The 12,253-nt window shown below is 47.3% G+C and overlaps 1 protein-coding gene across 3 annotated transcripts in view; it reads left to right on the forward strand.

Moving 5' to 3' along the window:
* Positions 1-9,704, forward strand: part of ARHGAP45 (Rho GTPase activating protein 45) — a 77,904-nt gene extending 68,200 nt beyond the window's left edge. For all 3 annotated transcript variants that reach the window (XM_063147247.1, XM_063147246.1, XM_063147248.1), the window contains 4 exons: positions 762-997; positions 3,854-4,106; positions 7,348-7,441; positions 8,888-9,704. In XM_063147247.1, coding sequence (XP_063003317.1) covers positions 762-997; positions 3,854-4,106; positions 7,348-7,441; positions 8,888-9,282 — 978 coding nt within the window. In that variant the 3' untranslated portion in view covers positions 9,283-9,704. The remainder of the gene's footprint in view (positions 1-761; positions 998-3,853; positions 4,107-7,347; positions 7,442-8,887) is intronic.
* Positions 9,705-12,253: the final 2,549 nt, after the last annotated feature.

The raw sequence follows: 12,253 nt of genomic DNA on the forward strand, positions 1-12,253 counted from the left end.
CTGCTCAATGCAGGAATCTGCCTTAAAGCATCCCTGACAGCTCTCAGGACATGCTCTTTGACTCAACACATGGCCTCTTTGGATTGGCAGCCTCCTTGAGGCCTCTCTCCTCCTTGCTTTGGTCTCCTGTTTCTCTGCACTCCCCCTGACAAACTCCTGTTTGCCCTTCCTGTTCGCTCTCTCTCTCTCTCTCTCTCTCTCTCTCTGGGAGCTGGCTTCCTTTTGTAGCTTCTAGTTCAGCTGGGGCAGCTCCTCTTCTCTGCTTCTGCTCAGCTAGGAGTCAGGAATCAGAATCACCTCCAGCCTGTGATCAGAGAGAGCAAGGGAATCCCCCTGCGCACCACTGAGAGGGGGAGAGGCACACAGGGGAATCTGGGATTAGAAGGGGATTTCCCTCCACTCCTCATGAAGCCCCCAGGCCAGAGGGCAGGACTTTGGTAGGGGTGCGGACTGCAGAGGGAGCCCAAAACTCTATAGCCCAAGCAGACAACCTTAGTGGGCCAGATTACTTATTTATTTTATTTTTCATTTCTGATCTGCCCAGTAACTAATGTTCTTGGCCTATGGACTGAAGGTTGTCCACCCCGTTGAGCCTCCATGTTCAGAGGCAGTCTACCTCTGACAAACAGGGCGAGGGGCTGTTGCTGTTCAGCCATGCCTGCTCATGGATTTCCCAGAGGCATCTGCTTTGTGAATGAGATGAGCCTTTCTTTCCGCCGCCCCCCGCTAATGTCATTTCCCTTGACTCTTGCTCTGTTCAGCTCCCAGAACCCATCATGCCTTTCCGTATGTACAACAGCCTCATGGGCTTGGCCAAGGAGAGCCTGCAGGGCGGGCCGGAGGGCAAGGCTGGGAAAAGCGTGGCCCAGATGGTGGACAAAGGAGCCGAGACAGAGAAAGTGGTGGCGACGCTGGTGACTAAACTGAGAGAGCTGTTGAAGGAGCTTCCGCCGGAGAATTTGGCCACACTGAAATACATCATGCAGCATCTGAGGAGGTAGGCTGTGCGCAGTGCCTGTCCGCTAGCATCCTCTGACCCAAATCTGGCCTGCAAGCTGCAGTTCGGTGTGCTCGGAGCACATACGCCCCTCAGTCCTCTCCTCAACCTTACGATAGGCGATGCGTCCATGTGGAGCATCTGGAGAAACAGAAAGAAGGGAAGCAACCTGGCCCTTTGCTGTCCTCACTAATTTATTCCCTGCTGCTTGGTTTTGCCAGGATCTCTCCTCAATCCTCCCAGAGTGCAGGACACGGAATAACGGGCTCAAGTTAAAGGAAGCCGGATTCCAGCTGGACATCAGGAAAAACTTCCTGATTGTTAGAGCAGTACGACAGTGGAACCAGCGACCTAGGGAGGTTGTGGGCTCTCCCACACTAGAGGCCTTCAAGAGGCAGCTGGACAACCATCTGCCAGGGATGCTTTAGGGTGGATTCCTGCATTGAGCAGGGGGTTGGACTCGATGGCCTTGTAGGCCCCTTCCAACTCTGCTATTCTATGATTCTATGATTTATTTATTTATTTATTTATTTATTTATTTCATTTATATCCCGCCCCCATAGCAACAGCTCTCTGGGCGGTTTACAGAAATTCTAAAATTGAGATAAAAACGAGTATACGAAATTTAAATTTCTAAAACACAGAACATACATATATAAAGCATTAAAACCGTTAAAACTAAACATGTGGGTGATTAAGGTGTGCTGCCATATGCCTGGGCAAAAAGGAAAGTCTTAACCTGGCGCCGGAAAGATAGCGTTGGCGCCAGGCGAGCCTCGTCAGGGAGATCGTTCCACAGTCTGGGGGCCACCACCGAAAAGGCCCTGTCCCTCATTGCCACACTCCGAGTCTCTCTCGGAGTAGGCACCCGGAGGAGGACCTTAGATGTTGAACGTAGTGGCCGGGTATATTCATGTCGGGAGAGGCGTTCCGTCAGGTATTGTGGTCCCACGCCGTGTAAGGCTTTATAGGTCAAAACCAGCACCTTGAATTGGGCTCGGAAACATACAGGCAGCCAGTGCAAGCGGACCAGCACAGGTGTTACATGGTCGAGCCTTCTAGTTCCCGAAATCAATCTGGCTGCTGCATTTTGCGCGAGCTTCATTGGAGCCAGTGCTGTTTCCCCATGGAGAAGAGTGACGGAACTAGCTGGACACTGAACGACGTTGCCGGGGTCAGCTTTATTTGCATCCTGCCTTTCCATATAGTGCTGGGGGCAGTTCACAACAAAATTGACCCAGCGTAACGGTGTGATGTAAACAAGTGGCAAGAAACAATAGCTGAATACCTAAGGCAATGCAAGAAACAAATCGTAGTAAGGAGATGCATGCATATAGAATCATAGAATAGCAGAGTTGGAAGGGGCCTACAAGGCCATCGAGTCCAACCCCCTGCTCAATGCAAGAATCCACCCTAAAGCATCCCTGACAGAGGGTTGTCCAGCTGCCTCTTAAAGGCCTCGAGTGTGGGAGAGCCCACAACCTCCCTAGGTAACTGGTTCCATTGTCGTACTGCTCTAACAGTCAGGAAGTTTTTCCTGATGTCCAGCCGGAATCTGGCTTCCTGTAACTTGAGCCCGTTATTCCGTGTCCTGCACTCTGGGAGGATCGAGAAGAGATCCTGGCCCTCCTCTGTGTGACAACCTTTTAAGTATTTGAAGAGTGCTATCATGTCTCCCCTCCATCTTCTCTTCTCCAGGCTAAACGTGCCCAGTTCTTTCAGTCTCTCTTCATAGGGCTTTGTTTCCAGACCCCTGATCGTCCTGGTTGCCCTCCTCTGAATACGCTCCAGCTTGTCTGCGTCCTTCTTGAAGTGTGGAGCCCAAAACTGGACGCAATACTCTAGATGAGGCCTAAGCAGGGCTGAATAGAGGGGAACCAGGACCTCGCACGTAATGCCTGTATTAACTATTAATTGCAGTTAATACAGGCATTATAGGAATGCAGATGCTCTTGCAGGAACACGCAGAAATGAAGTATCAGAACCCATGATCAGCAGTAAGAGAAAGACCGGTTGAGTTGCCCCAGAATTCAGCTCCAAAAGGCCCAGCGTGGTGAATTCAGTAAAATATTGCATTATTAGTTTAAGTCTTTTCCCCTCAGCCATAGCCACCACTTCCGCACCTTTGTTCTGAGTCGTGTGTGTATGTGTGTGTGTTTAATACAAATCAAGTTGGGTGTCTTCTTTGTGAGTTTTTAACTCTTCTCCCTCCCCGCAGTTTTTGAAATTATGACATTTCTATGCTTTGAAGGAACCCGTGGTGGGATCTAGATGAGATAACGTATGGAGAGAAGTCCCGGCAACCCTCTATATATGACAGGCGAAAGCCTCTCCTGAAAAAGAGGGAGAATGGAAGTGCTTTTAAATGAATTAAGTTGACAAGCTGGAGAATCCCTTTTTTAAAAAATGAGCCGCCGAGTGCCGTCTTAAAGGCTAACATGGCATAAGCTTTCATGGGCTGGTCCACTTCATCAGAAGCGGACAAGTGTCCACAAAAGCTTGTGCCAGAGTAATTGTGCTTAGGTTTTTAAAGTGCCACGAAACATTTTGGTTTTGCTGCAAAAGATTAACATGGCTACGCTTCTGGCAATTGTAAAAAAAAAATTTTTTTTTTGCTGTTGTACTTATTTTGGACTGTGGCTCAGTGACGGAGCCTCTGCGTCTCATACAGAAGGTCCCAGTTTTAATCCTCAGCGTCTCCAGACAGGGCTTGAAAAAGCCCTGCCTGCCTGAACCCTGTTAGTCGCTGTTGTTAGCCTTTCTGGGCTAGTTGGACCAATGCTCTGACTCACGTAAGGCAGCTTCCTATGTGCCTTTGCATTTGCTGTTGCGTCATTTTGCACAATTCCTTTCCAGCATTGTAGAGGTTGAACAAGAGAATAAGATGACCTCTAGCAACCTGGGTATCGTCTTCGGCCCCACGTTAATGCGCCCACGGCCCACGGAGGCCACCATCTCCCTCTCCTCGCTGGTGGATTATCCCCATCAGGCTCGCGTTGTGGAAGCCCTCATCATCTTCTACGCTGCCATCTTTGAAACCAGTGGCATGGATGGCTCAGGAGGAGTGACGGAGGAGGAGGCGGAGGAGGCGGTGCTGGACAGGAATCAGGTGAGACGAGCTTTTGGGAGCAGGTTGCTCTTGTAGCAGGGCCAGGGGAGAGGACCTCTTGACTGAGGACTGCTTGCCACGACACAGGCTCTGAACACCAGACCTCACGTCTGCCACCACTTCTTATGGGGCGACACAGGCTCTGAACCCCAGACCCGGCCGAGGCTACTCCCTGCTCAAGCCAAGCACCACCACTTGAAACGCCTGAGGCAAGGATAAAGCCCACCTTCCTCCAAACTATGTGGAGAAAGGGGTTTAAAATGGAGAATGGATTTTAATATATATAATAATGCGCTGTGAGTTATATCTGCTTAGGTGAATGATTGTCAGAGTGGGTGTTATATGTGTAAACTTAAGATGATAAACGCCAAACAGACACGTGGGATTTTTGTGGTAGTTTTAAAACAATCAAAATTTATTTTTAAAAGTTCATAAGCTTTGTTTCAAATAACAACATTTAAAAACCTTTTTGAAACCTTCCATACAATCCTGTCACTCTCACATTCGCGCTTTCCTTTTTCTCACGCAATCACTCTTGAACTTTCTTTATTATCAGTATTATTATTATTATTATTATTATTTATTTATTTATATAGCACCATCAATGTACATGGTGCTGTACAGAGTAAAACAGTAAATAGCAAGACTCTGCCGCATAGGCTTACATTCTAATAAAATCATAATAAAACAATAAGGAGGGGAAGAGAATGCAAACAGGCACAGGGTAGGGTAAGCAGGCACAGGGTAGGGTAAAACTAACAGTATAAAGTCTGCACAACATCAAGTTTTAAAAGCTTTAGGAAAAAGAAAAGTTTTTAGTTGAGCTTTAAAAGCTGCGATTGAACTTGTAGTTCTCAAATGTTCCGGAAGAGCGTTCCAGGCGTAAGGGGCAGCAGAAGAAAATGGACGGAGCCGAGCAAGGGAAGTAGAGGCCCTTGGGCAGGCGAGAAACAGGGCATCAGAGGAGCGAAGAGCACGAGCGGGGCAATAGTGTGAGATGAGAGAGGAGAGATAGGCAGGAGCTAGACCGTGAAAGCTTTGAAGGTTAACAGGAGAAGTTTATATTGGATTCTGAAGTGAATTGGAAGCCAATGAAGAGATTTCAGAAGCGGAGTAACATGGTCAGAGCGGCGAGCCAAGAAGATGATCTCTGCGGCAGAGTGGTGAACAGAAACCAACGGACTGATGTGAGAAGAAGGAAGGCCAGAGAGAAGAAGGTTGCAGTAGTCCAACCGTGAAATAACCAGCGCATGAACAAGCGTCTTGGCGGAAGAGACAGACAAAAATGATCGAATCCTGGCAATATTATACAGGAAAAATCGACAAGATTTAGCTACTGCCTCAATATGAGGAATAAAGGAGAGCGAGGAGTCAAATATAAAGCCAAGACTACGAGCTTCCTTGACTGGAGTAAGTGTAACATCATTGACAGTAAGAGAGAATGAGAGATGAGGAGAAGGTTTAGGAGGAAAAACAAGCAATTCAGTCTTTGCCATATTGAGTTTCAAACGACGATGAAGCAGCCAAGCTGAGATATCTGAAAGACATGCCGAGATACGATCGTGAACATCAGGAGAAAGATCCGGAGATGACAGATATAATTGTGTATCATTGGCGTACAGATGATATTGGAGGCCATGAGATTGAATAAGCTTACCCAAGGACAGCATGTATAAGGAAAACAACAAGGGGCCAAGCACCGAGCCTTGCGGAACCCCTACTGAAAGGGGAAAGGAGGAAGACGAGCTGCCATTAGTCAACACGCTGAAAGAGCGACCCGCTAGATAGGAGGCAAACCAGTTATAGACAGAGCCACAAAATCCAAGGTCATGAAGGGAATCTAAGAGAAGATCATGATCAACCGTGTCAAAGGCTGCAGTTAGATCAAGGAGAATAAGAACGGAATAATGGCCTTTAGACTTGGCAGTAAGGAGATCATTGGTGATCTTAGTAAGGGCTGTTTTGGTGGAATGCAGAGGACGGAATCCAGATTGAAGTGGATCCAAAGCAGAGTTACTAGAAAGAAAGTCAAGACAGCAAGAGTAGACCGCACGCTCCAGGATCTTTGAAACAAACGGCAACAAAGAGACAGGTCGGTAGTTAGACAGAGATAGCCTATCAAGAGTAGGTTTCTTGAGAATGGGAGAGACTGTAGCATGTTTAAAAGCAGAAGGAAATGAACCAGAGGACAGAGAAAGATTAATAATATGTAGCAAGGAAGGGAGGATAGCAGGAATAAGATTAATAAAGACACGAGAAGGAATCGGATTACGAGAACAAGTGGAAGGCTTCGAAGAGCGCAGTATTGTAGACAGTTCATCCGCTGAGACCGAAGGAAACGCAGAGAAATTTGCAGGAGGAACTGACAGATGAGGAACAGGAACTGGAAGAGGAGCAGAGCTGGCCAGATCAGAGCGGATAGTTTGGATTTTAGCATTGAAAAAAGAGGCAAAGTTATTAGCAGACAGAGAGGCGGGGAGAGATGGCTAAGACACCACTCACTACACTGACTCTCAAATTTCCCAGAACTTAAGTACCATAAATACAGAGAGCACTACAGACTCTAAGAGTACCTAACAAGTCTCCCTGAAAAGGTTCCCTGAAAAGGAGAAGAACTCTCCATCCCCTGAGTCATTCCCTTATATATCACTCCTCCCCCCTCCCAAGACATTCTAACTCTGCCCACTCAAGCCAACATTCTAAAAACCACAGACTTACAAACTGCAGACATACATTTGGAATTGACTTGTGGGGTGTAACGCCATACTGCTCCCCTCGGATTATCCCCGTAGCGCTAAGCTTTCATAGTTGTTGTTGTTTTTGCTACCGGGCAACAGCAATCCTTTGCATACCAGGAAGTGAGTTTAAGGGGGGGGGGGGGAATGTAAAAAAATCAACGGATGACCCAATTCAATTCAAATTTGGTCTGCTTAAAGCTCTCCCTAATATCTATCACTGATAATTTAAAATCTTTATCTTTAAAGCTTACGCAGATGTAAGCATTTCTTTAAAATCCTGCTCCTGTGCCCCAGCGGCGGCTCGGAAAATACGCTCAAAAAGTAGGCGCTAAATACGGCGAATCTTTTGACTTTATTGCACAATTAAGGCAGGGTGCCTGGGAGTCCTTCACAATCAAAGCAGATTATAAGGTGGGAAACGTCTGAGTCCCTTGCATGCAATTCGTGTAACGCTGGTGTGATAAAGCTCGTAATCTCAGCGACGTCTTGTATCCCATGTGCAGGATGATGGATTCTCAGAACCCCGTGACAGAGCCCCATATCATCTGGTGGATGTGGAGCAGCCAGAGGCTGCTCTTCAGGATGACACGTACAGAGGTGAGATGGAGCCACGTTTTCCACAAGTGGAGATGGGCTGATGAATTTTGCTCCCTGAGAAACGATAATGCTCAGTGTCCGTGCACAGCTGGGACCCAGGAAAAGGGCTGATATGGTATTAGTAGTGCTTCTGGACAAGCACTGAAAACCCCCTCGAATCCAATAGGCTGAAGAAGGCATAGCAGGGACTTTTTGGTGGCAGCTCCCATTAATCAGCCCAGGGAGACTAGCTTCAGCTTGCCAATTTCTTGGCGGTGATACAAAACTGTTTGGAAAGCCAGAACTGTTGATGAGTTCGCCTCATTTTTCTGCTAGTTTTACCTTTCATGCTGCTAATTGTTTTCACTCCAGCGTGAACAAATCTACGCTGATTCTTTTTATGAAGTGGCTTTTATGTGTCAAGAGTTTTTCAGTGCTTCTGTAAACCACGTTTTGTGCGCATGGGAGGCTGAGATTATTCTCTTTATTTACATTTTGATACTGCCCGATAGCCATAGCTCTCTGTGAGTGGGCAAATTAGCAACGTACACTATTTATTTATTTATTTATTAAATTTATATACCGCCCCATAGCCGAAGCTCTCTGGGTGGCTTACAAAAGTTACAAACAGTGAACATTAAAAAGTATACAAAACTTAAAACCATCAAAAATATAAAAACAACAGTTTCCATTTAAACAACAGTTCCGGGGTCCATTAAAAACAAACAAACTTAGCATATGTTGTTAAATGCCTGAGAGAAGAGAAAAGTCTTGACCTGACGCCGAAAAGGTAACAATGTCGGCGCCAGGCGAGCCTCATCGGGAAGATCATTCCATAATAGAGAGGCCACCACTGAAAAGGCCCTCTCCCTTGTTGCTGTCCTCTGAGTTTCCCTCGGGGTAGGACCTTAGATGTTGAGCGCAGTGTACAGGTAGGTTCATGTCGGGAGAGGTATTCCGTCAGGTATTGTGGTCCCAACGTTTGAACATTTTCCAATCACAAAAGCAGGGACAGGGATGTACCAAGGGCTGGTAAACCGCCCCCCAGTGTAAGAGGCTCACACGTAGCTCTTTCTGCTGGGCACTCTCCCATCACAGATGTCTCTGGCGTGATCCCCCTATTTTCTGAAGTGAGAAGGTTGGGTGGGCTTTCTACACCCCTTCAGCCCCAACACCAACAGGCCTTTACAAACATGGTAGCTCCTTTGCCCTTTCGCAATGCTAGGATGGGAAGTGGGTTAGAGGAGAGACCACAACAGGGTGTGGACAAGGGGGCTACCAAGGACCCACAACATTCCTTTCCCTTTTCAAGTCACCTTTCTCTCAACCTGACCTACCTCCCAGGGTTCTTGTGAGAATAAAATCAGGGTTGCAGCGGGGAGCCAGAGAAACAGCCCTGATCTCACTGGAGTAAGGTAGGGACCGAACGGTTTGCACTTACGAGACAATCCCTTTCTTCCGCCCCAGACTCCGGCGCTCGCTATATCGATTCTGATTCTGACCCAGAAGAGAGCCCAGGGCTGTGTATCGAAGGAGCCCCGCAGGCCAGCTTAGACCGGCGAGGCAGTGAGACCAGCGGTGACGAGGGGATCCCGTCCGCGGACGAAGCCAGCGAAGAAGGAACCCTGAGCCGGACGTGCAGCGCTGGCCAGTCAGACTCAGAGGAAGCCTCACCGCTACAGCAGGGCGCAACCCAGGCGGAAGGCTGCTACGATGCAGAGCGGGATGCTGTTTTCAGGGAAGAGTGCGACGGGGCGGAAGGCGCAGGGCAGGCGGAAAGGCCCCTGGCAGGCTACAACGCCAACCAGTCCAATAACTCGCTCTTCTTGTCCCTGCCACTGGGCAGCAAAATGCTTGAGTAATAAGTTTTCTTGGCCTTTAAAATGAGATCGGGCAGTAAACTGAGGCAGCTGGAATATGTAACCAGTGCCAGTGAAGAGATGGCACTCAAAAGAGCCATGCCGTCCAACGCCTCTCCCTCCCGGCTTTTTGCCTGTCTTTAATTCTCTGCAAGACCGAAACGACCTGGAGAAACGCCAGAATGTGCGATTTCATTGCTATTAATCTCCTTGCTCAGGGCCATTTGGGAAGGCCTCTTCACGGCATCCAAGAGGTTTTAAAAGAACAGCCATGGATGCAAACAGATCAAGCATGGAGAGATGGTGTCCAACCCAAGTTTTGATTGCTCTGGTTCTGGCATCTTTCCCAAAATTATATAGAAAAGTAATCCTTTTAATTGTTTTTTAATCTATTTTTTTACATGAAGAAAGCCGAAATCGTTCCCCCCGCCCTTTCTTATTTTAAATGGGTGTGTTAATTTTGTAACTAAACAATGTCGTTACAGAAGAACATCAGAAGAGCCCTGATGCTGGATCAGACCAAGGGTCCATCCAGTCCAGCACTCTGTTCACACAGTGGCCAAACAGCCCTTGGCCAGGGGTGAACAAGCATGGTGTAATAGCACCCTCCCGCCCATGTTCCCCAGCAACTGGGGCACACAGGCTTACTGCCTGATACTGGAGATAAGCACACAACCATCAGGGCTAGTAGCCATGGATAGCCTTCGCCTCCAGGAATTGATCCAACCCCTTTAAAGCCATCCAGATTGGTGGCCATCGCCACATCTTGTGGTCCTGAGTTCCATAATTTAACTCTGCGCTGGGTGATGAAGCCCTTCCTTTTATTTGTCCTGGATCTCCCACCAACCCGTTTCATGGGCTCTAGTATTTTGAGAGAGGGAGAAAAATGTCTCCCTGTCCACATTCTCCATCCCATGCATCATTTTGTCCACCTCTATCATGTCTCCCCTTAACCTCCTTTTTTCCAAGCTAAACAATCCCAGCTGTTGTAACCTTCCCTCGTAGGGGAGATGCTCCAGCCCCTTCATCATTTTCGTTGACCTTTTCGGCACTTTTCCTAGCTCTATAATATCCTTTTCTAGGTGCGATGGCCAGAACTGTACACAATACTCGAAGTGTGGTCGCACCATAGATTTGTATAAGGGCAGTACGATCCCGGCCATTTTATTCTCAATTCCTTTTCTTATAATGCCTCACATAGGCTCTTTTGGAGTCAGGGTACACAAGTATTATTTGGTGGGGAGATTTGCTGAATTACTGGGTACTTGAAAGCTGCATTCCGCACGGTCCTCAAACCAAGTTCCACTGAAGAACTACTGAATAGAGGTGCTTTCGGACTGCACTGTAAAATACGCTTTTTTTCTTTGGCAGCTTCTCAGGGCAGGGTGGTGAGGGTGGTAGTTCTATTACACAGCTCCACCATTCCCTAAGAAAAAACACACTTTTAAAGCTAGAAATATTGTAAGATGTCTGAGCAGTATATTTTATACATGGCTTATCCTTAGGAGAGTCCTCTGAGGGCTGAATCGAACCTCACCTGTTGGTCTAGCATAACATTCAAATGTCGAGAGGTCTTTGAAGAGTCAGCAAAAATGCAGCCCTGAAAATTCTTAATCCAGCTGTGTGCTAGAAGCATTTTTAATATCAGGGAAAGGGTGTTGCTGCATGATCTTTAAAGAGTCTATTGTATGTAACTGGATTTTATATATATGGCTAAACTGGAGGCAGATTAGTATTTATCCTAGAGCAGCCTTTCTCAACCTGGGGCGCTCCAGATGTGTTGGACTGCAACTCCCAGAATGCCCCAGCCAGGCTGGGGCATTCTGGGAGGTGCAGTCCAACACATCTGGAGCGCCCCAGGTTGAGGAAGGCTGTCCTAGAGGAACATAACCTATGCAAGAATTCTTGCCACATTTGGATGGTTTGTTTTTGTAAGGCGTGGATGGGAAACTAACGGAAGAGAGTTGGAATTCAAGTCTTCATCCTCCGCTTTTAATTATTTGTATATGACATACCTTTCCCATTTATGAGCAAGACTGCTGTGATGGCATATTACTTTTTTCACTTTGAAATAGCTGTACACATGTTCCTGTATTCATGGGGATTTTTTAAAAACAGCTGTATAATAAAATAAATATAATCGTGACTGGGATGTATCAAACTCCCCTCCCCAACACACACACAAAACCCTGAGAACTGCGCTTCGAGGCCCATGATTTCACAGAATCATAGAATAGCAGAGTTGGAAGGAGCCTACAAGGCCATCGAGTCCAACCCCATGCTCAGTGCAGGAATCCACCCTAAAGCATCCCTGACAGATGGTTGTCCAGCTGCCTCTTGAAGGCCTCTAGTGTGGGAGAGCCCGCAACCTCCATAGGTCACTAGTTCCATTGTTGTACTGCTCTAACAGACAGGAAGTTTTTCCTGGTGTCCATGAAGCCGCAAGTACACACAGCGAAGGGCTAGGCAGCCCAATGCCTCTCGGTGTTTTGGACGATAACTCCCATAAACCTTGACCATTAGCCTCATAGGTTCAGGCTGATGGGAATTCTAGTCCCAAGCACCTGGAAAGCACTGGGTCACCTACCCCTCCTGAGGCAACTAGCAATTCCAGCACATAGTTTCCCTTGACCTTTTCGATTTAAGGGGTCAGAGGGAAGTGGGTATTTAGTGTACAGAAAGGAATGGCATTGAGAAAGCTAAAAACTAGTTTTCTGCACCTTTGCCAACTCCACGATGCCTTTTAAAATGGAGCAACCTTTAGAAGGATGAAGGCACCCTAGATTTGTACAGTACCAGCCCCCTTTTCAACCCCTTTCCTAATGCCTAGTGGTGTGTGTGTGTGTAGAATGCCTTTTCCACAGCTCTCACACGCCATCTTGACATCGTCACGGAACTGTTCACCATGACTTCAAGATCTCCGAGATTAAACAAGGTACCTCAGCTTTGAAACACACGTGCTCAAACCCAGAAT

The sequence above is a fragment of the Elgaria multicarinata genome, chromosome 23, assembly GCF_023053635.1.
Source record: "Elgaria multicarinata webbii isolate HBS135686 ecotype San Diego chromosome 23, rElgMul1.1.pri, whole genome shotgun sequence".
NCBI lineage: Eukaryota > Metazoa > Chordata > Lepidosauria > Squamata > Anguidae > Elgaria > Elgaria multicarinata.